Below are 23283 nucleotides of genomic sequence, written 5' to 3' on the forward strand. Positions count from 1 at the left end.
TTTAAATCCCAAGGATGGTAATCATTTTCATACAAGTGGTCTGAGAGGTAGCATTTGTGCTATTTCTACCACTCAAATCTTTACAGGTAAATTGAGCCAAGTGTTCAGGACAAGAGTCTTGCAATAAATATTAAGAATTATAAAATTGTTTATAACCTTCCTCTTGGTAATTTTCTATTCATGAGAATATTCCCATAAATGGAGGGGAAAAGAGCGTTTTAAAAACTAAGCCATCCAGGGCTTCCCTGGTGGCGCAGTGGTTGAAAGTCCGCCTGCCAATGCAGGAGACACAGGTTCGCGCCCCGGTCCGGGAAGATCCCACATGCCGCGGAGCGGCTGGGCCCGTGAGCCATAGCCGCTGAGCCTGCGCGTCCGGAGCCTGTGCTCCGCAACGGGAGAGGCCACAACAGTGAGAGGTCTGCGTATCGCCAAAAAAAAAAAAAGAAAAAGAAAAAAATAAGCCATTGGTGTGGGGCTGTTTGGGAAGGATTATTTGTGATTTAGAAATATGGAAAGCACCTAAATGTTCAATAATCCCCACATGGTCAACTTTGACACATGCAATGAAAGACGGTGCAGTTGCCAACGCAAGTCTAGGTGAAGTCAGTTTCTGGAAACACGTATATAACGAAACACGAAGCCAGAAAAGCAAAACACAGTCAGCAGCAAAACTCAAACGTAAAGACTGCAAATGCCTGAAGGTGTTTTTGAATCAAAATCTTCCTTATTAAGACCAGTGAAATCATTTAGCCAAGGCCGGGTGTTGCCACTCTGGCTCCAAGCTCTTGCAGCCCGTGCTCTAGAAGAAGAGGACTGCAATTCTTCCGTGGAGATGTTTCCAGGGAACCCACTTAAGAAACACCCAGGAAACAGAGGGGCAGCTACTGTTGTGTGGGTACCTCGTTCTTTTCCCAGAGCGTCAGCTCCTTCTTGGACTGTGCCAGCTTCTGGGACCGATCCACCACGAAGTAGATGAGATAGATGCTCCCAGCCAGCGAGAGAAGCACCAAGATGTTGGCGATGACCCTCAGGCAGATGGTCACTGCCCTGCCGGGAGAGGTAGGCATGAGGACAATATACCGGGCTCTGCACAGGGCACCCTGATGCACAGAAAAGGCCAGTGAAGGATGGGAAGACATTTACTGCCAAGTGGATTCTCTGCCCTGAAGAATCAGTGTTCTTCCCCCCACCCCCAGAATCCCTCATTTCCTAAGAGATCAACAGTGAGTTATAAATCTAAGCCACCAGCATCAGTGGGGCTTTAAACACACACACACACACACACACACACACACACACACACACACACACAAATCGGAGTCCTGTGCCATATGCACACTTCAGTTATAGGAGCTCAGGTACGGGTGCTCAGGAGAGGGAAGGGGGAGGAAGGAGGGAGGTAATGATCCTGCCTCTCATTTCACACCATTATTTCAATATTATACCACGTATTTACTTGGGATTTGTTATCTGTCTTTTCCCTCTAGAAAGCAAGTGCTCAATTGTTAAAAGTCGTATTCTCAGCTCTTAGAACAGGCTCAGTACATAGAAGCACTTCATAAATATTTGCTGGAGGAAGAAGTAAAGAAAGGAGCTGGGACACGGGCTCCTCTTTCCTCGCCAGGTCTCACTTCCCAAAGGCCTCTTACAATCAACCGTGTTGCTACTACAGTAAGTCCCCTACATAGGAACCTTCAAGTTGCGAACTTTCAAAGATGTGAACATGCATCTGGAACCTGTACCAGCAACGTCAGGCGTGAGTGACATCGCAGCTCGCCCTCCGTCTCCTGTTGCTGACGATCCTTCAGCTCTAGCATCTCCCACCTCCTCGCCCTCCTCCAGTCACTAACTCTTCTTGCCTGTTCACTCGATGCCAGCCCCTGGATGCCAGCTGTTGTACTGTGCTACTGTACTTTTCAAGGTACGGTACTGAAGGGTCAAAATGTTTTATTCTTGTTTGTTTTTTATGTATTATCTGTGTGAAAAGTATGATAAACCTATTCCATACAGTACTAGAGAGCCGATTGTGGCTAACTTTGTTGGACTTACGAACAAATTGGACTTACGAACGTGCTCTCGGGACGGAACTCATTCATATGTAGGGGACTTACTGCATTTACAGTAAGTTTCCAGTTTTAACTGAAAAAACCCCACTCTTTCTGGAGGAGAACTCACTGACTCCAATTGGCTTATCTTTAAGGCATCTGCTTCCGACTTCGGGGTCAGTCTTAGCCCATTTTCCCTGAAAGCAGAACCTCAGGCAAATGTGTGTTTGCAAGTTTTTCTGGGAAGTGATGCCAGGAAGTGTGCGTGAAGTTCTGGGGAGTGAGACCAGAGAAGGCAGGCGGTACAAGGTGTGAGTGGAGCTGGCCGCAGCTGGAGGCAGCTGCAGGGCCTTCTGAGGGGCCTGTGAAGTGGCATCTCAGAAATGCCTGGCCGGGGTGAAAATGTGAAGCGTTTTCCATCAGCTCCTGTTCCCTGGTGGTCAAGGGCCACTCCAGAGCACTGACTCCCAGTGCTGCACCCAGTCTTTTGGTTGCATGAACACGTGTGGACTGGGATCTTGTGGGTGCCCCACACTGTAGCCTCAGAGGAGCCCTGGGCAGCGAGCAATGGGTACCAGTGGAGGCTCTGAGGGGAATGTGTGCAGCCGGTGGCAGCCTGCACAGCCTGCCTGGCATCAAGGGCTGGAGAAAGAGGTGTGGCCAGGAGGATTTGGAGGGGCACGCGAGGGGTGTACCACCCGCTCCCCACCCTCTGGGTGACCTTGGGGAGGTCACAACATCTCCTTCTGCACGCACCTTAGCCTTTCCTCTGCGCAATGAGGAAACTCACTCCCAAATGGAATGCTAAGTGTCACCTTGTCTTCTGGCAGAGGAGAGCTTTAGATAAGGCGTCATAGAGCACCAGAGATGGAAGACTTGAGAGTGAGGTCCATTAACACCACCTTAGTGCTTCTTCACTTCCTCCTGTCCCCAGATCACCCTGTCATCATTTGTAGGGTCATGCTATGCACATGGTCCCTGAGGCAGGTCCTGCATTTCTGGTCCCTCCTCCCCGCCTCCAGCACTGTTGGTCCTTGTGGCAATTACACCAGAAAATGCACGTGATGGGCTTGCGGGGGAAGCAGGCAGTCACATGCTAGTTTTCCCCTGTCTCCACCCTCTTCCTTTCACCTCCTGTTATAATATCCTGGATATCCCAGAATACCTCTTACACATCTATTTTCCTCAAGTTTTGACAGAATCAGGAGGACTCAGGATTTTTGCGTGGAAGAGAGATGAGAAATCGGTCTCTTGCTGATTTGTTTGTTTGTAATAATGAATCATTGAATGAGACGTTTTTTAACTGGAATGCATTTAGGACGGCAGGAGCTTCCAAATTTGAGGGAACATAAAAACCACCGGTGAGTTTTGTTTTGTGAGAGCTGCTAAGAATGTGGAGCCTTGTCTCTCACTCCCAGAGACGTTAATTCAGTCAATCAGGGTGGGCGCCATAGGGGTCTGCGTCTGCAGTGCCCCCGGGGTGATTCTGATGTGGATGGGTGCTCTCTTTCCTCTGAGAAGCACAGATGGAGTCCCATCCTTTCATTTCATAAGTGAGGAAGTGAAGGCCCGGAAAAGTCAAGGGAGTTTCGGGGTCATAGAAGTTAATGACAAAGAGAGGGCTAGAATCCATCTTCTGACACCCTATGGAGAGTCCTTCCCACCACGACACCCTGCTTCCTCTCAGGGGCTGGGTGTTTCCTCCACTCCCCAGGTCTGCAGCACTCCCTAGGACAGGCTTTCTGCACCGTAGGAACTAATCATGGGGCTTAAAGAACCAGTGAGGATGGACCTAGATACTGTCATACAGAGTGAAGTAAGTCAGAAAGAGAAAAACAAATACCGTATAATATCGCTTATAGGTAGAATCTAGAAAAATGGTAGAGATGAACTCATCTGCAAAGCAGAAATACAGTCACAGATGTAGAGAACAAACTTATGGTTACCAAGGGGGCAGGGAGGGTGGGATGAATTGGGAGATTGGGTTGACTTATATACACTACTGTATATAAAATAGATAGCTAATGAGCACCTGCTGTATAGCACATGGAACTCTACTCAATGCTCTGTGGTGATCTAAATGGGAAGGAAATCTAAAAAGGAGGGGATATATGTCTACCTATAACTGATTCACTTTGCTGTACAGCAGAAACTAATGCAACATTGTAAAGCAATTATACTCCAATAGAAATTAATTTAAAATAAGAACCAGTGAGGATATTGGATGAGCAGGCGTGTCTGGCCCAGGAGGACTGGGTCATCGCCTTTCTGGGTCGTCCGTTCTGTGGTCAAAGGGCCTCACCCTCACCAAGGAAGCCCTCACAACCTTGAGAAGAACTCCAAACCCGAGAAGTCACTTTAGAAGTTTTGTCAACAAGCACTGGATACTACTTGTGTCCTAGGACCTCAGAGATTTGTTGCTAAACAAAATTAGTCTCTGCTCAGTTTAACAGACTAGAAATTGGTGCTAAAAATATCTTTTATTATCTAAGTAAAAGAACAGGAAGCTGGTCAGCCTCAGACCTCTCACCCTACTGCCAGATCCACGGAAGGAGGAACAACTCCGAAATACTGCTATTGAAAAATTATGGGGTTCCCACATTCCACATTACCAGAAGGACAGGTTTTAAGGAGAAGAACTGCCTGAAAAGGTGTGAAAATGAGATACAGTCTGGTGATTGTTCTACTAAATTAAAACAGCTTATCAATGAATTCAGGATGGGGAGTCTTCATACATACAGGTTTTTGCTCTTCTTCTTCTCCTGTTCTTCCAGTATAGCCTCCTTTAAAGAAAGACACATATGGTATCAAAAGCTTAGCATCATCGTTAATCATAAATATTCAGAAATAGTTTATGAAAGAAATGACTTATCCAGTATTTTTCATCATAACTTCAATGTCTAGACTCCATCCAATAAGATTCTATTGATATCAGTGCTTTATATGATAAAAGATAGATAAAAAAGGAAATTGGGGAATGGGAAAAAGAGGGGAAGGAGTAAATTATTTAGGTCACTGCAATGATCTAAATCATTTTTTTTCTCAAAAGGGGGCACCATTGAACTGCCTGTGTTGTTCAGTAGATCCAGGTCTCCGAACGCCTTTGACTGCATTATATTCTAAGGTAACACTAAAAGCTTATATCCCTCACATATACGTATCTGTTCATTTACAAGTTGTGTACACGCAACACGGTAGTAATCCGTTATGCAAATGAACAAAGATACACACACTGAAATTTTAGAAGGATGAAAGTAAAAAAAAAAAGAGACGTTCCCGTATTTTTCTCCAGCACGCCATCAGATTGTTTGGTGCATGTTGGAGGCACATTATGCCACGTCTCGGTGCAGACCGTGGCTGCCCTGGTCTGTGAGCACCGTGGGAAGGAGACCACGCTGACTCTCCCAGCAGAGGGCCAGCGGCTCACGCTGTGAAGGCTGTGATCCGCAGAGCCCTGACTCCCGGCAGCCTGAACAGGCTCGCTCACTCACCCTGATGCTGTTCACGATGGCAGCGGTTTTGCTCTCTGCCGCCTCTGGGTTTCCAATGAGGTAATCCCAGGCGCAGAACACGCGCCAGCAGAACGTGTAGTTTTCATTGGACGCGCTGGCGAGGCTCATGCGGGAATTCTTAGCCATCCTGCAAAAAAGGACCAGAGGAAACCATAATTTGAAAAGTTACATGCACCTCAATGTTCCTTGCAGCACTACAATAGGCAGGACATGGAAGCAACCTAAATGTCCATCAAAAGCTGAATGGATAAAGAAGATGTGGCACCTATATACAATGGAATATTACTCAGCCATAAAAAAAGAATGAAATAATGCCATTTGCAGCAACAGGGATGCAAACAGAGATTATCATACTAAGCGAAGTAAGACAGAGGAAGACAAATATCATGATATCATTTGTATGTGGAATCTAAAAAAAGGCTACAGGGCTTCCCTGGTGGCGCAGTGGTTGGGAGTCGGCCTGCCGATGCAGGGGACAAGAGTTCGAGCCCCGGTCCGGGAATATCCCACATGCCGCGGAGCGGCTGGGCCCGTGAGCCATGGCCGCTGAGCCTGCGTGTCCGGAGCCTGTGCTCCGCAACGGGAGAGGCCACAACAGTGAGAGGCCCGCGTACCACAGAAAAATAAAATAAAAAAAAATAAAAAAAGGCTACAAATGAACTTATCTACAAAACCGAAATAGAGTTACAGATGTAGAAAATAGACTTATGGTTATGGGGGGGTAAGGGGGAGAGGGATAAATTGGTAGATTGGGATTGACAGACACACTACTATATATAAAATAGATAACTAATAAGGACCTACTGTATAGCACAGGGAACTCTACTCAGTGCTCTATAATGACCTATATGGGAAAAGAATCTAAAAAAGAGTGGATATATGTATAACTGATTCACTTTGCTGTACACCTGAAACTAACACAACATTGTAAATCAATTATACCCCAATAAAAATTTTTATAAAAAAGAACCCGAAAGGGTCATGTAAGAACAGTGTCAGGAGCAGGTTCAGCCACTAGGGGGCTGCTGCGAGTCCACGCAGAGCAAGGAGCCCCATCTGGATGTGGGCAAGCAGAGCGCCGGCTGGGTTCAGCCCCTCTCCTGGCTTGTGTCCTCAGCCAACCCCTTTGAACAGTGTGAAAACAGCAAATTCTTGGGTGAGTCCGGTGCACAAGCTCTCCCGTCACCGTCACCGGAGGTCAGGAGGTCCCTGAAGGTGTGTCCATCCACTGCATCTCCGTGCGACTGTGATTGTGAAACCAAATTCTTTACTCTGAGCTGAATCCATCTCCTTGGAGCCCCTGCCCAATGAAGTAACTACCCCACCTCACCAAGCAGACGCACTTCGGATCCCTCCCTAACACGACTTTCCCTCAGATGTATGGGAAGGCAGGGGTCACGATCCCTCCTTGGGTGCAAGTTCCCTGTCTTTTAGACCATCTCTCCTGTTAGAAGCTTTTAGCACTCTGTCCATCCATACTTCCTGCTCCCGAGTTGACATCAATTTGTCTCTTAAATTGTAACATCTAGCAGAGAGCCGGTGTTCTAGGTGGGGTCATGGGGCCTTGAGGCCATCCAGAGGCTAAGCTGGAAAGCTTCATGGGAACTGAAGGTCCTCAAGTCACTGTGCATCTCCCTAGGTTTTTGTGTGATGATGGTGATGATGGTGATGATGATTGTTCTATCTTTTTTTAATCCCAGCCCCTTCTACCTGCACTTTGCAAAGATGCCACAAGGGGCAGTGTGATGAAGACGTACTGGTACACATGCATCCAAGGGAAGTAGCAGGTGAGCCAAGAGGGTGGGGGCCCCGCTTCTCCTTGGGCTCAGAGCCTCTCTGTCACTCTGCATTTATCTAGCTCCTACACAGAAGCACAGCGTGTAACAGCCGTAAGGGAACCTGGTGATATTCTGAGCCAACCTGCCCATTTTACAGATGAGGCCCCAGCCGGTCTGCTTTCTTTGCACTGTGCCCAGCTTTCAATAACCAACTACATGTTTGAACTGCATCACAACACAGACGAGACTGGCCTTTGCGTAATTTGTAACTAGGTCACAGGCAAACATATAGTCGAAGGAGGATGCTTTGCTTTCTGCAACCTCTGGTCACCTAACCCATCTCGTTCACCTCTCTTTTAGTGCAGTTCCTATGAGACAGGCTGGGACCTGGGACCCTTTGCTGCAGTGCTGCAATGCTTGCACATGGACACACCTCCCCGTGAGCAACAAAATACAAAGAAACTGTATGGGACTAAAAATAACTGTGCTTGTGCAGCTGGGGCAAATTCTGGACCCCAAAGATACAAAGAGACCAAAAAAACCCAACTGCCACTTTTGAAGAGCCTGGAGCAAAAACAGGGTGTCGGGAGCAAAAGCAGGGGGCTGCGCATGCCCCCTGCACATAACACCACCTAAGGGGTGGGCAAAACACCTAAGCCACCCTTCTGGCCTGACACCTGGACACACACCTACCCGCACCCCATATAAGAAACAAGCTTGCCCCCCTTCAGGGAGCAAGGGAACCTGTTGTTTGCTTTTGCTCCCCGCTGCTGCAGAAGGGGCCCTAGTAAGGCCTTGCCTGAATTTCTTGTCTGGCCTCTAGTCAATTTCTATTGGCTGGGGAAGGCCAGGAACCCTGGTCGGTAACACCTACATTGTCTAAACTGACGTTACCTGGTAAGTCTATTGGATTCTTGTCTCTCCAGACCCAACACAGAACCTGGCACAAAGCTTCAAGTATTCAATCAGTGTTGGTTAAAATGAGCATATATCTCTTTTATCTGTGGTCTCCTCATCTGTAAAATGGCCTTGACTTTACAGGGTGAGTGACAAGATGAAATGAGATCATATGTATCATTTTGGCATGTATTTTGAGAAACTGAACAGACATACTTTTTTAAGAGAATGATGAAGCTGTAAGCAAACACTGCCATCCCCACCAGGAAATAGGCCAAGGGCAGCCGGTAGCCAGCTCTCCCAATCCTTCTCTCACTGCCATAGTAGCCGTAGAAGAGGACTGAGTATTGGAGGTAACCCTGCAAAGAGAGCACTCAGTGTCACTTCTGACTCCCAGGTTCCCAGAACATTCACCACCCCCCTCGAGACAAAAGTGTGGCCAAGCCTGAACCTCACCCCCAGGGACCAGACGGTGTCCAGATCTTGGGCAGATGCAGTGTGCTCCTTGGGGATGGTCTTGCTGGCTGTGCTTCCAAAGGGTTGGCCTGCAATGAGCTGGTGAGAGAGGAAAGGATGTCACACGGTCCTTGGGGTGGGAAGGGACCAGAAGAAAAGGGGCCACTGATCTCCATGCACCTCTGAAAATGCTGCACGTATGAGGTCCCTAGGGGGTGGATTCTGCTTGATACTCATGGATGAGACATTAATCGTGAGTGGCCAGACTTTCTTTTTGCCTGATCGGGGCCTGTCTGGGTGTACTCCCTCTAGGCTGGACATGGCTTCTATGGGTGGATGACTGAAGCCACTGGGTTTCTATAATGGCATGGGACATGGCCCCATTTACTTTACAAGGATAAATTTTAGTTGAGAAGTGGTTTTTATTTTAACACAACGTCCGCAAACTGTCCCATAAGCCAAACCTAGCCTGTCACCACTTTTTGTGTAGCCCGAGAGCTAAGGTTGGTTTGTGCATTTTTAAATGGTTGGGAAAAAAAATCCAAAGAAGAGTAGTATTTTGTGACACATAAGAATGATAGGAAATTCAAATTTCTGTATCTATAAAGAAAATTTTATTAGAATACAGCCACACTTATTAGTTACCTAATGTCTATGGCTGCTTTCGTACTACACAGTAGATTGGAGAAGTTGTGACAAACCATACGGCCCACGAAGCCTAAAATATTTACTCTCCGGCCCTTTGCCGAAAAAGTTTGCCAGGCCCTATTTTAACACACAGATTATCCTTCCCATGAGGATAATGAGTGCGGCTGTCTAATGCTATGACTCTAAACGTCTCCACTTTTTAACAAATGGCACTTTTAAACTCACCGGAAATAGTTCTTACCTCTGGAATGACAATAAAAGCACCTGTCATAATCGTGAGCACAATATTAATTCCAAATAACCATCTCAAGAATATGAAATAAGAGGCAACACCAGACCCAAAATGACCTAAAGAAAGATAAGATAATGAGAGCGGTTTAGAGAAAATCCTCCCAGTGTAAGAAGTTCTCTGTACACTGTAATTTTTCTTATAGCAGCAGGACACAGACTAAGAATGCCATAATTGTACCTACCAGGGCGTTGTCCCACGATGATCATTTAGAAGGATTAAGATGTTCATTAATGTCTCCCCGTCATATACACAGATCCCTAATCCCTAATGGATTACTTTCCCTAATGTCATATTGATCGAAAATGCACAGTTCTGAAAATTCCGAGGATATTCTAAGGATTCTTTTGTCTTAATTTCAAAAGGAACAACAGCATGTTACATGTTAACATTAACATCTAACATAGCGTTAGATGGGTGAAGGGGTTATGAGAATTCTCTTTGTCACTTTTCCATACATCGAAACTTATTCTAAAATAAAAAGTGTAGTTAAAAACAAATTTCTATTGAGAAAACAAGGGGGCACAGAAGAAGTTGGATTGGGATATGGGTGATACTTGTGATGACTTTCTGGACTTGTAGCATACTTTGGAAGAATAATGTCTTGAAATTTTATTTCAAATCTAGCTTATGTTTCACAATAGGTAGGAAAACACAAAACATCACAAAGGAGACCAAAAACTTACCTATTGCCAGGTTACTAAATTAAAATCACTACCAGAATTACTTTCTAGTAAATTTTTAGGGGAACCCTCCATTTTCATTCTATATGTGTTTTTTTATTGTATAAAATTGGCATATCTCTATAACATGCATCTTGAGCTATCAATATATTATGAGCATTTTCTCATACAAAATATCTCCCTATAAAATGAATTTTATTGTTCCAGCAAACCAATTTTACATAACTGATTTAACTTATCCCCCACTACTCGACACTTAGGAAGTTTCTAACTTTTCACTAGGGTAAATAATTCTGCAAGAATCAATTTCTGTCTAAGGTCAGATTTCCTGGAAGCAGAGCCTGAGAAAAGGGTTCAGCTAACATGATATATTGAGGAAGTGCTCTCAGGATAAAGGGGGTGAGGGGGTCAAGGAAGGTCAGGGGAAAGAGCTAAGCAAAGATGTCGTCTCAGCTGGAGCCCAGCTTAGCCTTATCCCATGGGGAGCTCTGGAGGGCAAGTTGCATCACAGAGTTGGTTCCACTTTGAACAAAAAGCTGGACTTGAATACCCCTTTGTCATTGCCTCTAGGCTACCCAGTGGGTCTGGGGGAGCAGGTGATGAGTGCCCACCATCTGGAACAATGTGGGCCAAGGCTCATCCTCTAGAGAAGGAGACAGCTTTGAGTCACAGCAGCCAACATTCACAGCAGCTGAGAAAGAGTGGACCAGCCAAGTAAAGGGATCTGGGCTGGGCACCAAGTGTGTCCACACAGCCTAGTGCATTGATTTTGTTGTGGCTGTTGTTTTCTCTGGTTGTTAAGGAGTGGAAGAGTCCATCAAAGAGTATAAACCTTTTGAAGACGTTTGGTCCAAATTATAACTTTCCCCTAGAAATATCATCATCCCAATTGACATTTCCACCAGCTGGTATTTAATTCCACTTCAATGTTGAAAATTTTTTCCCCCCTCAATTTGTCATCTTTTAGATCTGTTTATTTTTTATGTATGTAAAATTTCTTTGATGTATAGTTAAATACAACAGTACTTTCCTTGATGATTCCTTCTTTACTTTTATAATTTGACAGGCTTCCATTCTGAGATCACATTACTTCTATTTCTTTTAATTCTCTCATGGATTCCTATTTTCTACTTAAATATTTAATGGAACTTTGAAATGAAAGATCTAATGTTATTCTTTAAAACAGTTGAATTGTTCCAGCATTATTTATGGTGCTATGGTACACTGTTTCAATTCTTGTAGCTTTTATAATGTATTTTAACATTTTGGTTATACAAGTTCATCTGAGTTTTTCCTTTTAGAAAAGTTTTCAATTAGTTTTTTTTTCATATGAGTTCATTGTGTTGAATACAAAAAACATTGCATTGAGAATTTTATTGGAATTGCATTAAAACATAAACTGATATTAAGAAAATCAACACCTTCCAAATATTAAATCATTCTATGTCTCTTCACAAGACTTTTAAAAAATCCCATGGTCCAATTTTACAGTTTCTTTATTTCAGACTTCTGCTTATATTTATTCCTGGTCTTGTGTGTTGAATTTGTGTGTTTGTACTGTGTGTGTGTTTTTAAATGTGACTGTGATTGATTTATTTTTTAGGATATTTTTCTAAATGATTACAATCACTTCTCTCCAAATGCAAATTTCTGCATTTTTGTTCTGCAATTGCCCATGTTATCCTTTTATTCCTCTACACAGTTTTCCCCTCTATCCTTTTGAGTTTGTATTGTGTCTAAGGCATGAACTGACAGAGAACTGCAAAGCCACGGTGGAACGTGGGACCGTTTTTATCCTGGGAGGTGGCGGGGACAGGCACTGTGTCTTCCATCTCCACGGACCCATGTCCAGCCTAGGTCGGCACTACGTGTGCAAGGGCCCCTGGCTGCTCAGTGTAAGGTCTGGGACGTACCAGACCCGTCTCAGGCCTCACCGTTGTCTGGCTACTGGCACCGCATCCCCGCCCCACTCCTCCAAGTGCCAACACTTACTCTCGATTTTCTTTATCCTCATTTCCCAGGGGATGAAGATGACCACAAAGTTACAGGCCAGACGAGCAAACTTCCGCCACAGCTAGACAGGAGGGAGTAGGATTAGAGGACTTGACATTCGTGAAGACGGCAATGCCTTTGTGGAACCAGGGTCCTAAATGGAGGCGAGGCCCGCAGACACACCAGTTGATACCTTTCATTATGATTTCACAGGCCTTTAGGGAGCCCTAGGACCAAAGCAGCCGCTTGTCTTCTCTGGGCTTCTGCCCAGGTGAAGGCTCCTGTTTAGGGCTCTAAGCTGCGGTGTCTGTACTGAGGTGCATATCCTCTAGGGTTTCAGCCTGCCTTATTCACACCATTCCTGCTATGAGGACTACGAACTACTTGAGGAATGATGTCCAAATACACCCCCTTGGTCCCCTCTGGGAGTGGGGCTCAGGAATCCACATGGCTCACAAACTCCCCAGTGATTACAGTTCTCGTCCCTATTTAAGGACCAAGAGTCTAGAACATACCCTGAAAATGAGCCCCATTGTGTGCCTCCCATCCTGCAGCTGGAGCTCATCTCCCAGCCTCTCTCCTGGCCAAAGTTGCCAAAATAAGGTCTGGAAATTTGTCTTGGATGTTTAAGACACAATCGCCAAAAGTTCAAAAATCTTTTTCTTTTTTTTTTTTCCTCAAAGGAGAATAAAGCAAAATGTGAAAATGTGCCCTGACACTGGGCTTTCTCTCCCACAACATTAGCAGGTTGCTCACTTTAACACACAAACAATGTGGGTTTGTGTTGGAAGCAAATGACATCATTGCAGAAAGAAGGGTTACAAATGTAATTACAACCTTCTGAACTATAAGACAGCACGTGGTCCTGATGCAGACATGCACGATTATGTTATCCTGAGTATGTCTGCTAAGGCCAAAACGGCTGCTTGTAAATGAAAATCTACTTGAATGTTATCAGAAGTTGGAATTGTTCTCTTTCTGCTCATGATTTAAGACCCAACTCAAATACAGCTACTCCCATGGAGACCTCACACAGATTCGACCTCACACAGATTCTCTGTAGCCAGAAATCCATTCTTCCATCTGTAAACTTCCCCAGCTATCATTCTGGTCTCTGATAACGCTTATCACATCCTAGCTTATATTGCCTTTATATTGTTCACCTGGCTTTTTCTCCTCCAGTATTGAGAGGAAGACCATGGCTTTCTGATTTTTCATCCCCTACAGCAGACAGAGGCAGAATGCCCAGTATCCTTTGGGGAGGGTTTGGTGTTGAAAGCATTTGAGTTTCTGGTCCTTTGTAAAGTCGTTAAGGGTCCTCAGTTGGTAGAGGAGCTGTCTAGGAGGGGAGAATGGCCAGTAGGAGCCTGCGGATTAGCATGAGCTGGGCATTTTATAGAAGAGAATAAAGGAGAGAGGAGTGAGATGAGGTCCAATAGTTAGGTCATGGCCAGATCATGTGGGTTAGAGGAAGGAGTTTGGATTTGATTCTAAGTGTAATGAAACTCTGTCTATCTATCTTATCTATCTATCTATCTACCATTCATTATTATTATTAGTTTTAAAAATAAGTTTATTTTATTTATTTAGTTTTGGCTGCATTTGGTCTTTGTTGCTGTGCACGGGCTTTCTCTAGTTGCCGCAAGCAGGGGCTACTCTTTGTTGCTGTGCGCGGGCTTCTCATTGCGGTGGCTTCCCTTGTTGCGGAGCATGGGCTCTAGGTGCACGGGCTTCAGTAGTTGTGTCTTACGGGCTCTACAGCGCAGGCTCAGTAGTTGTGGCACACGGGCTTAGTTGCTCCGTGGCATGTGGGATCTTCCCAGACCAGGGATTGAACCCATGTCTCCTGCATTGGCAGGTGGATTCTTAACCACTGCACCACCAGGGAAGTCCCTATCATTGATTATTTTAATTAAAGGATGGCATGCATAGTTTACTGTATCAAAGATTTCCCTGGCTCCTATGTGGAAGAGAGTGGAAGGTGGAGGGACATGAGTGGAAACAGGAAGATCTGTTATGAGGCTAGTCAGTCTATACACCATCGTGGGCAGGTACCTTTAGCTTCTGCACAGAGCAAGCGTTCTTGCCAAATCATGCCATGAAGGCTCTCAGAAGGATGACGTCCCTTGCTGGTATCATGTGAGAAGCCAAGGACATAGACTATTCGAACTAGAAGACATCTTAAGAATCAAGCATGAAAACCTCCTCAGGTTCCAAGTCATTACCCAGAGCAGGGAAACGATGGCAGAAGGACCTAGGTGTCCTGACTCTTGGTGTTTGGTGTTCCATGTACCCAGGGTAGCATTTCTGCCTATGTGACTCCTTGGGTCCTGGTGGTCTCACATGCTCAGACCTTGCTTTCTTATGAAACATAGAAATAAACTGGTGCTAAAGGCAGATTGTCTGTAACAAGGTGTTTTCCTGCTGGAATCAAGGAGAAACCCATGTGCACAGAGGATGCAGGTGGGAAACAGTGGGAGGGGCTCCAGAGGATGACTTGTGTTCTGGAACCGTGATTCCCAAGAGAGGATAGAGTGGCAGCCCTGGTGAGTGGTGATCAGGATCTCAGTCGTGGGAATCATGGGAGAAAGTGTACAGTAGTTATATTATACAAAATTTACTATTTGAAAAACGAAGTTATCATTTTTCTAAAAGAAACTAAAGACTGTAAACAGAGACAAAACTCACTGGGCTGCAGGTAATAGCTAGATAGCTTCTGTTTTCTCTACTTTGGAGTGGCTGCTGATCCTCAGGGGTCTGTATTAAAATTTCCAGTGTAAAAAAATTCTAAATAGGGGCTTCCCTGGTGGCGCAGTGGTTGAGAGTCTGCCTGCCGATGCAGGGGACACGGGTTCGTGCCCTGGTCGGGGAAGATCCCACGTGCCGTGGAGCGGCTGGGCCCGTGAGCCACGGCCGCTGAGCCTGTGCGTCCGGAGCCTGTGCTCCGCAACGGGAGAGGTCACAGCAGTGAGAGGCCCGCGTACCGCAAAAAAAAAAAAATTCTAAATATAAAAAGGTAGAGGAATGATGTTCAGAATGAGAAGGGGGAAAACCAAAGTGTTAGGAAGACATGGTGGGAGGATGATTTTCTTTGACATTTTGCTGTGTCTCCAGAGGGCAGAAGACACTGTATCTCAGCCATCTCTTTACCCTGAGTACCCAGCACAAAGCTTGGCACATGGATTAAGCTGAACTGGGTTGAACTGCTTTCTGCAGGGCCACTGGTAAAATGGAAAGGACTGGGGCAGCTGTGTCTGTTAAGTGCAGGCTGAAAACTGTGGGACAATCTGTAGGTAAGACTGAACATTTGGATCACTTTCCTCATTTTAAAAACTCTGATTCTAAGAATTCAGTCCATTATTAACTTACACTTTTTTTTTTTTTTTTTTTTTGCGGTACGCGGGCCTCTCACTGTTGTGGCCTCTCCCGTTGCGGAGCACAGGCTCCGGCCATGCAGGCCCAGCGGCCATGGCTCTCAGGCCCAGCTGCTCCGCGGCATGTGGGATCTTCCCAGACCGGGCCCGGGGCACGAACCCGCGTCCCCTGCATCGGCAGGCAGACTCTCAACCACTGCGCCACCGGGGAAGCCCTTAACTTACACTTTTAATCCACTTTGAGCTCACTGTTGCTAAATGCCCCAGGACTTTTTCATTGTTATATATATTACAGGTTGTCTGAACCCAAGTGAGAAACCTTACATTATTTCAGATATTTTTCCATAGCATTTCATACAGTTTATTTAGAGAAAATGAGAGAGCTTGGTAGCACATATGCTTATAAAAAGATAATTTTGTTTTATAGATTTATTCCATAAGCTCCATCATAGTGTGACAGGCATAAAGAGTTATGGATAATTTTGATCATAGGAGTGGATTAGCGTCTTCAGGCAGATTCTGTGAAAAGTAAGAAGAAAGAAAGCCAAGGCACAATCTTGGGGATTCTTTGATATTTTATAACTATTCAGTTATGCAAAATTTACGACCAGCTTTAATTTAAACTTTACTAAGAATATTTTTTGTTTCAGAGAATCGAAAAAGAGTGTGTCTGTCAGTTTTTGTCTGTTAAAATAATAAACTTGAAAAAACGACAATATTCAGCGTTAGTGGAGATACTATGAGACAGCAAATTCTTTCATTGTGGATGGCAAAGCTTTTGGAAAATAATTGATTACTATTTATCACGAGCCAAAAAACATGGATCATACTCTTTACTACAGAGGTCGTAGTTTTGACATTTATCCTAGAAAAAGAATTTTAAAAGATAGGAAAAGCCATCTGTGCAAAGACAGTCTTTGCAGGGCTGTTAATACTAACGAAAAATTAGAAGCTATTTAAGGACCACCAGCAGGTACATAACTAATTAAATTAATAGACATTTTTCTGATGGAATATTACACAGTCATAGGAAACAACAGGTATAAAAACTACATAGCAACATGGAGAAAAATCCCTGTTATGGTGGTAAGTGAAAAAAAAAGCAAGACAAAAATATTTGTATACTCTACTTACTCCGATGTGAAAATGATATATACAATGGCTGAAATGTGAAATTTTAAAAAAGATTCCATCTTGGGAAGTAGGGGATTATAGTAGGAGAAATGATTTTTTTCTTTGCCTTGGAAACATTTATGAAAATTATTGGAATGTCTATAAACAGATAATTTCAATGTATACTAAAGTTTAACTGCAAGTAACTGAATGGGAAAAATAACAAACAAAAATCTTAGCATTGTATTATAAAATGAGCATTGGAATATGCCTGTAACTTTCTCATTATAAGAAATACAGTAAGTCCCCTACATACGAACGAGTTCCGTCCCGAACTTTGTAAGTTCACGTTCGTAAGTCCAATTTTTCGTAAGTCCAACAAAGTTAGCCTAGGTACCCAACTAACACAATCGGCTATACTTTTCACACAAATAATACATAAAAAACAAACAAACACAAAAAATAAAGAAAATGTTTAATCTTACAGCACAGTACCTTGAAAAGTACAGTAGCACAGTACAACGGCTGGCATCCAGGGGCTGGCATCGAGTGAACAGGCAAGAAATAAAGATTCTGTACTACTTTACTCTATACAGCACTGTATAGTAAAGTACACAAAAGCACAACCACTTGTAGAGGATGCACGCACGTGACAGTATATGCCAGATACATAACCTAACTTATGTGGCTGGACATGTGAACGCCCATTCGCATCTTTGAAAGTTCTCAAATTGAAGGTTCGTATGTAGGGGACTTACTGTACAGTGAATGAAACCTACACACATGGGTGGGCTTAACTCAGGGAAGAGGCTAAAGGATTCTCCCAAGGGCAGATATAACCTTTTTCTGATGAGCTGGGATTACCCAGGGTCACACCACTTGGTAAGTGACAGCATAGGGAACTAAAATCCAAGTTCGGGGACATGCAGACCTTCAAGCTCTCCATACTGTTCTACAGCTATTAATGATGGATGTTCACAACCTATGTAGTACAGCAACTGCAAGGACAAGTACAGCTTCCCGGGCCCGGAGACCACAGGAAGGGTGGGCATGTCCACGTGTGGACTCTTTACCTCTGCACCTGCCGCTTGGTAGCCTCGGGTCCTGGTCAGCCTCCCCTCAAACTTCAGCACAATGTCCTTCGCTCGCCTGAGAGAAGAAATACTTGGTGGTGAGCGCAATTTTATGACCTTGATAATCTTGGCAAAACATGTGGAAGTGCAGCAGGAATAGATAGTCAAACAGCGGTAACCAGACAACTCCCTTAAAATATTTTCTATAACATTTAAATGCACGAATTCATAGGAAATGATGAGTGAACACTAAAACCAGTTGCAACTGAATTTCTTAACGCCCTGCCCTGATTCTGGCTGTTGGCTGGGTATTACGGGCTTTGGAGATCCTGGTATCAGGTACCAGCATTTCAGCCCCTCCACTTCATCTCAGCAGCCTTCTTCCTGCAATTAATTCTTTGGAAGTGAAAGTCAGACCTAGCTCGGAGAATCTGCTTTGAGAAAAGGGTAGTGTCTGGTTAATGTGCGCAAGAAAGTTGTGTCTACGTAGCCATGAACAACCTGATTTAGCCCAGACTAACTACTGGTACACTAGCTGACCACTTCGGTGAGTTGACCTGATGGGTCACCTAAATGGCTAATCCTTGAAAACAGACTGAATTCATTAGGATAGATGGTTAAATTCACACTTAAAGAACCACAGGATTAGGAAAAAAATGTTAATTCCATGGAACGGACTGAAGTCAAAAACTCTTAGCGAAGAATGTCACCTTCAAGGTGACCTCGTCTGTGACTACACTGATGAGATCTTCATTAATCCATGGTTGACCACTTAATTATGCTCAGAATTGAAGAACTGCTGAATCATTCAGTCTGTTAGTTGGACCAGTGTACTTGGTAGGGAGTTCATGCATGTATATCCCAAGTAACACCCACAGGTTCCTAGCCTTTCGTTGATTGACACAAGGAACTAGCCGACTTCCTTTTCCACAAACAGCGTGATGGCTTCAGAACATGCCTGACCAGAGTGCTGAGCTTTGAACCTCCCTGCCCTCACTGCAAATCCTCCACCTTTATAGCCCCGCCAATGGGCTGGCTTCATTCTGGTCAGAACCAGAAATGCAGGCAAGGGTGAGGGTTGATGTTATACCTTTTATAGCATCTAAAAGATAGGGGCCTATATAAGTGAAATAATAATTCATTTAATTTCATTCATTATAATTTTTTTCCCCGCAAACATTTTCTGCACACTTGTTTGGGTCAAGTATAGTGGACTACGGAGGCGCGTAAAATAGAGCTGTTGCCCTGGAGAAGCCCACTAGCTAATAGGGATGATAGAGACCTGAAACAACAATAGGAGTGGGTGGGTGTGTAAGTGTTGGAATGGGGAGCTGAGTAGGGGGCTGAGGCGGCAGTGAGACAGGCTGGGACCTGGGACCTGGGACCCTTTGCTGCAGTGCTTGCACCTGGACAAACATCTCCTTGAGCAACAAAATACAAAGACACTTTAAGGGACTAAAAACAACTGCATGCAAGTGCAGTTGGGGCAAATTATGGACAGCAAGATACAAAAAACCAAAAAGCCCAACTGCCACTTCTGAAGGGTCAGGAGCAAAAGCAGGGCACTGCACATGCGCCCTGCACACGACACCACCAAGGGGATGCGCAGACCACCTAAGCCAACCTCCGGCCCAATCCCTGCACACACCCCCACCCTCACCCCATATAAGGAGCACGCTCACCTCCCCCTCAGCAAGTGAGTGAGCCAGGAAACTTGTTGTTTGTTCTCACTCCCCCCTGCTGCAGTGGGGGCTCCAATGAAGCCTTGCCTGAATTCCTTGTCTGACCTCTGATTAATTTCTATTGATTAAGGAGGCCAAGAACCCTGGTCAGTAACAGCAGTGGGGACAGTACCTGACCCAGGCCCCATCACAGACCAATGCTGACTCCATGGCACTGACCACTTGCCTCCCTACCGGGGAAATAGATATATGCTCTGTCCCCCGGTAGACAGAGCTCGCTGCTTTCTCTGTGTCAGCAGTGCTCCCTTGAGCCCCAAGCAGTCAGGGTCTGCGCCTTCCACAGACCTGATGAGTCTCGCAGGCCCAATTAGTGAAGCACTGCTCCAGTAGCTTCTCAAGGTGACGGGGAGGAAAAGTGCGACGCGGGGATGACAAATGCAGGTGTCAGAGGGCGAGCTGTTCCCTGAGGGCTGGACCACTGGCCCGTGCCTCGCTGGCGTTGGTGTCTCGGAGCCCTGGCTGAGGTCCCTGGCTTACGCTTGTGGAGGAAGGCCTGGTTTGTTCTTTTGATTCTGACAGAAAAGTTATCATTTGCTTTGCTCTGCCCGCAGGTTAAAAAGACTCACTTTCTTACAGTTCAGGGTGTTATTAGTCATCAACATTCCTGTATGATTTTTAAAATTCTGACGGAATACATGACTTTTTTATTGCAGTAGAGTTGATTTACAATGTTGTGTTAATTTCTGCTGTACAGCAAAGTGATTCAGTTATACATATACGTACATTCTTTTTCATATTCTTTTCCAGTGTGGTTTATCACAGGATATTGAATATAGTTCCTTGTGCTATATAGTTACATGGCTTTTTTTTTTTAGGATAAATTGGTAGAGTTCCTCTGTTTCAATAGAATAGAATATTGGAGTTGAGGTCAGGAAGCCCAGCTTTAAAGCTCAATTCCAGTACTCAGAAGCTGTGTGTCCTGGGGGAAGCCGCTTAATATCTCTGAGTATCAGTCTTCTCATTTGAAAAATGTCATCCTTACTCAGAGAAACGGAAGTGACGAGAACTGATATCGGACCTGGAGAATTAACTGGAAACTTCTGGGAGTGGAAACTATGGATGACCTCATCTGCCGCGGCCACCTGGGGGGGCAGGCTGGATCTTTGGCCAGACTGGAGGAACAATGCCTGGAGTGGAAATCTAATGAAGACATGATTTGATGGGAAAGAAAGTCAAACCTAATGGTGGATTGGAGAGACAGGGCAATGTGCTTGGTGTCTGGAAAGGGGCACTAAAACGTAAGATACGACAGTGGTTCTAATCCTGTCCACCCAGTAGGTGCCCGATGATTACGTGTCATGTCTGTTTCTCTAGGAAGGCCCACTTCATGGGTCAGAGTAGCTCAGTGGCACTGGTCATTAAGAACCATTCTACTCACTCCCCTTGCTGTGATCCCAGGGATCCACATCATCAATTACTACCCACTCATAGGGAGTGACTACTATAGCCCAGATACAAGGCTTAACATCATATGGTTTACCTCATTTAATCCTTGAACTGCTATCAAGGGATTTCAAACTCTAGTTTGCAAAAGAATCAACCTGAATGCATGCTAAAAATGCTGGAGCCCTCTGCCGTAGTTCCTGATTAAGTCCGAGGGCAACCAGGAATTCTTGTCTTTACTCTCTACCAAGGCACACAGCCAACTCAGACACACATACACAGACACACACTGAGGCCCGTCTGGACCAGGTGGATCCCTCAGACGTGTCTGTGACTTCTCTAAGTCAGATCAAGCGCATCCGTCCCACCACTCCCTCCAATGTGGATTTTTATGCTCGTTTCCCAGGGCAGGGCAGGGTGGGTGGTTTCGTGGGAAGCATACTTGCAATAACCCATAACCCTTACCTCAGTGCCCTCAGCTTCTGTCCCATGGTCCAGGGTCGGCAGCGAATGTTTGCCATGAGATCTTTCTGGAACTGTATATTCTGGAAGATTTGTTCCGGATCATGGCTGTCCCCTGTTTCATCAGCAGTAAAGCTGTCATCCAAGTTGCTGAAATGATCAGGGCATTAAGGAGGAAATCTGATTAGTAGAATTGCTTCCATCCCAGATCTTGCCCTGGGTAAGTTTAGCATCTTGCTGTCTTGGGGTCATCTGTATGAATTCAGTATGTGTAGAAGGAGAGGGGAGGGATCCGGGGAGTCAGAGAGAGAATTCGGCAGTTGTTAGCAGCCACTGGACACATTCACTGGGTTCTGTTACTTTGATGAGTCAGTGAAAGAAAAAGGCTTCTAAGGATAAGAGATACTATCAGAAGACATCATAAAAGGAACCAAGATACTGCTTATGTAGGATTACTGAATAGCAGCATCTTTGGTGGCAAAACCATTTCTTTTTCAGGCTCATTGAAATAATCAGCTAATTCCAAAGAAAGGATGCCTCCTGTCCCCTAACTCTGGCTGTAAAATAAATAAAAATCCAACTCTCTCATCCAGAGATTCCCCGCTCTCTGTACTCCTGCTTTGATTCGCTTGAAATCAGAGATAACAGAGGCAAACAGGCAGCAGCTTCTATGAACAAGAAATTAGCTAAGCAAATTTACATGTACAAATGTTTCAGGGAAATAGTTACTCTCTAGGAGAACAACTTTTCAACACATAGCAACACTTATTCCCAGTGAAAATGAATACACTAATCTTAATGCAACTTTTCAGGAGGAGTTAAGGGTATTTTGTTGTGGTTATTTCATCAATGATGCACTTAAAAGTAAGGGAAAATAATTCCTTTGCTTTTCTCTAATTCAGCTTGTTTTTACTTACTCAAAAGAGAATTTTCTCCAGGTTCTCCAAATTAATGGAGATTTTAATATACCTTTATAAATATTTAACAAATTTGAATAAGACTCCCCCACTTCTAACCAGCCTGTAGCCTTTTCCAACAGAAACCTCATTTATTACGACAGATGTATTGTCTGCTCTCTCTTGACATTGCTGACTGAGTAAACAGAGAGAAAACAGATAAAGCACGTCTGTGGGTCTGGCCAGCAATAAAGCCAGGTTGGGGTACAGGCTTTTGGATTCTGATCAGAGCCAGGTAGAGCCATCAATGTCTGTGTACATCGCTGAGGTTGCCACCCTTTTTGTATAGTAACCTGGAAAAAGGAGTTTCGGAGTTCTTTCTGAAGGAGAACCGAGCAGGATGGGGACTTGGTCCTCTGGTCAGATGCAAGCAAGGGTGACCCAGGCTTTCCCTCCTCACAAACCTGCCCCAGTGGATGGATGGGACTGGCTCACCTGAGCAGCAGGGACTCCTGGTAGAAGTAGTGCTGGCTGGCATTTCTCCGGATGCTCCTATAACGCTGGGATGCCTTTGATGGTTTCATGGGAGCAGACTGGCTGCCAGTGATTAGTACTGGTGGGCAGGGTGCTGGGAAGCCGGCAGGCAGGAGCCTGCTCCAACGGAGGTTTCTGAACTGGATCTGCGAGGAGCTCTGCCCTCCAGTCCTCAGGAGCTGGACTGCACGTCTGTAGCCGATGCTCGGAGCTGGGGAGAAGCCAGGAAGCCAATCATGCATATGTATGTTAAGGTGGCTGCGGTAGCAGAGATTGGCTGGAGTCAAGACAGACAAAGGCAAGAGGCTTGGCCAGGTGATCTAAGAGCACTTGGTGCTGCTCAAATAATCACATTGGTTACCCTTGTGCCCAGAAAGGGCTCTGTGGTTTGCAAAGCACTTTGCAT

At 45.0% G+C, this 23283-nt stretch overlaps 1 protein-coding gene across 1 annotated transcript in view; it reads right to left on the minus strand.

Annotated features, from left to right (window-relative positions):
* Positions 1 to 22927, minus strand: part of TMC3 (transmembrane channel like 3) — a 43715-nt gene extending 20788 nt beyond the window's left edge. Inside the window, exons 1-10 of the mRNA XM_032623724.1 lie at positions 22839 to 22927; positions 21451 to 21597; positions 17861 to 17936; positions 12301 to 12382; positions 9578 to 9684; positions 8689 to 8787; positions 8449 to 8591; positions 5537 to 5684; positions 4785 to 4828; positions 900 to 1047 (exon numbers count right to left, since the gene is read on the minus strand). Coding sequence (XP_032479615.1) covers positions 900 to 1047; positions 4785 to 4828; positions 5537 to 5684; positions 8449 to 8591; positions 8689 to 8787; positions 9578 to 9684; positions 12301 to 12382; positions 17861 to 17936; positions 21451 to 21597; positions 22839 to 22927 — 1083 coding nt within the window. The remainder of the gene's footprint in view (positions 1 to 899; positions 1048 to 4784; positions 4829 to 5536; positions 5685 to 8448; positions 8592 to 8688; positions 8788 to 9577; positions 9685 to 12300; positions 12383 to 17860; positions 17937 to 21450; positions 21598 to 22838) is intronic.
* Positions 22928 to 23283: the final 356 nt, after the last annotated feature.

This window comes from Phocoena sinus, chromosome 2 (assembly GCF_008692025.1).
Source record: "Phocoena sinus isolate mPhoSin1 chromosome 2, mPhoSin1.pri, whole genome shotgun sequence".
NCBI lineage: Eukaryota > Metazoa > Chordata > Mammalia > Artiodactyla > Phocoenidae > Phocoena > Phocoena sinus.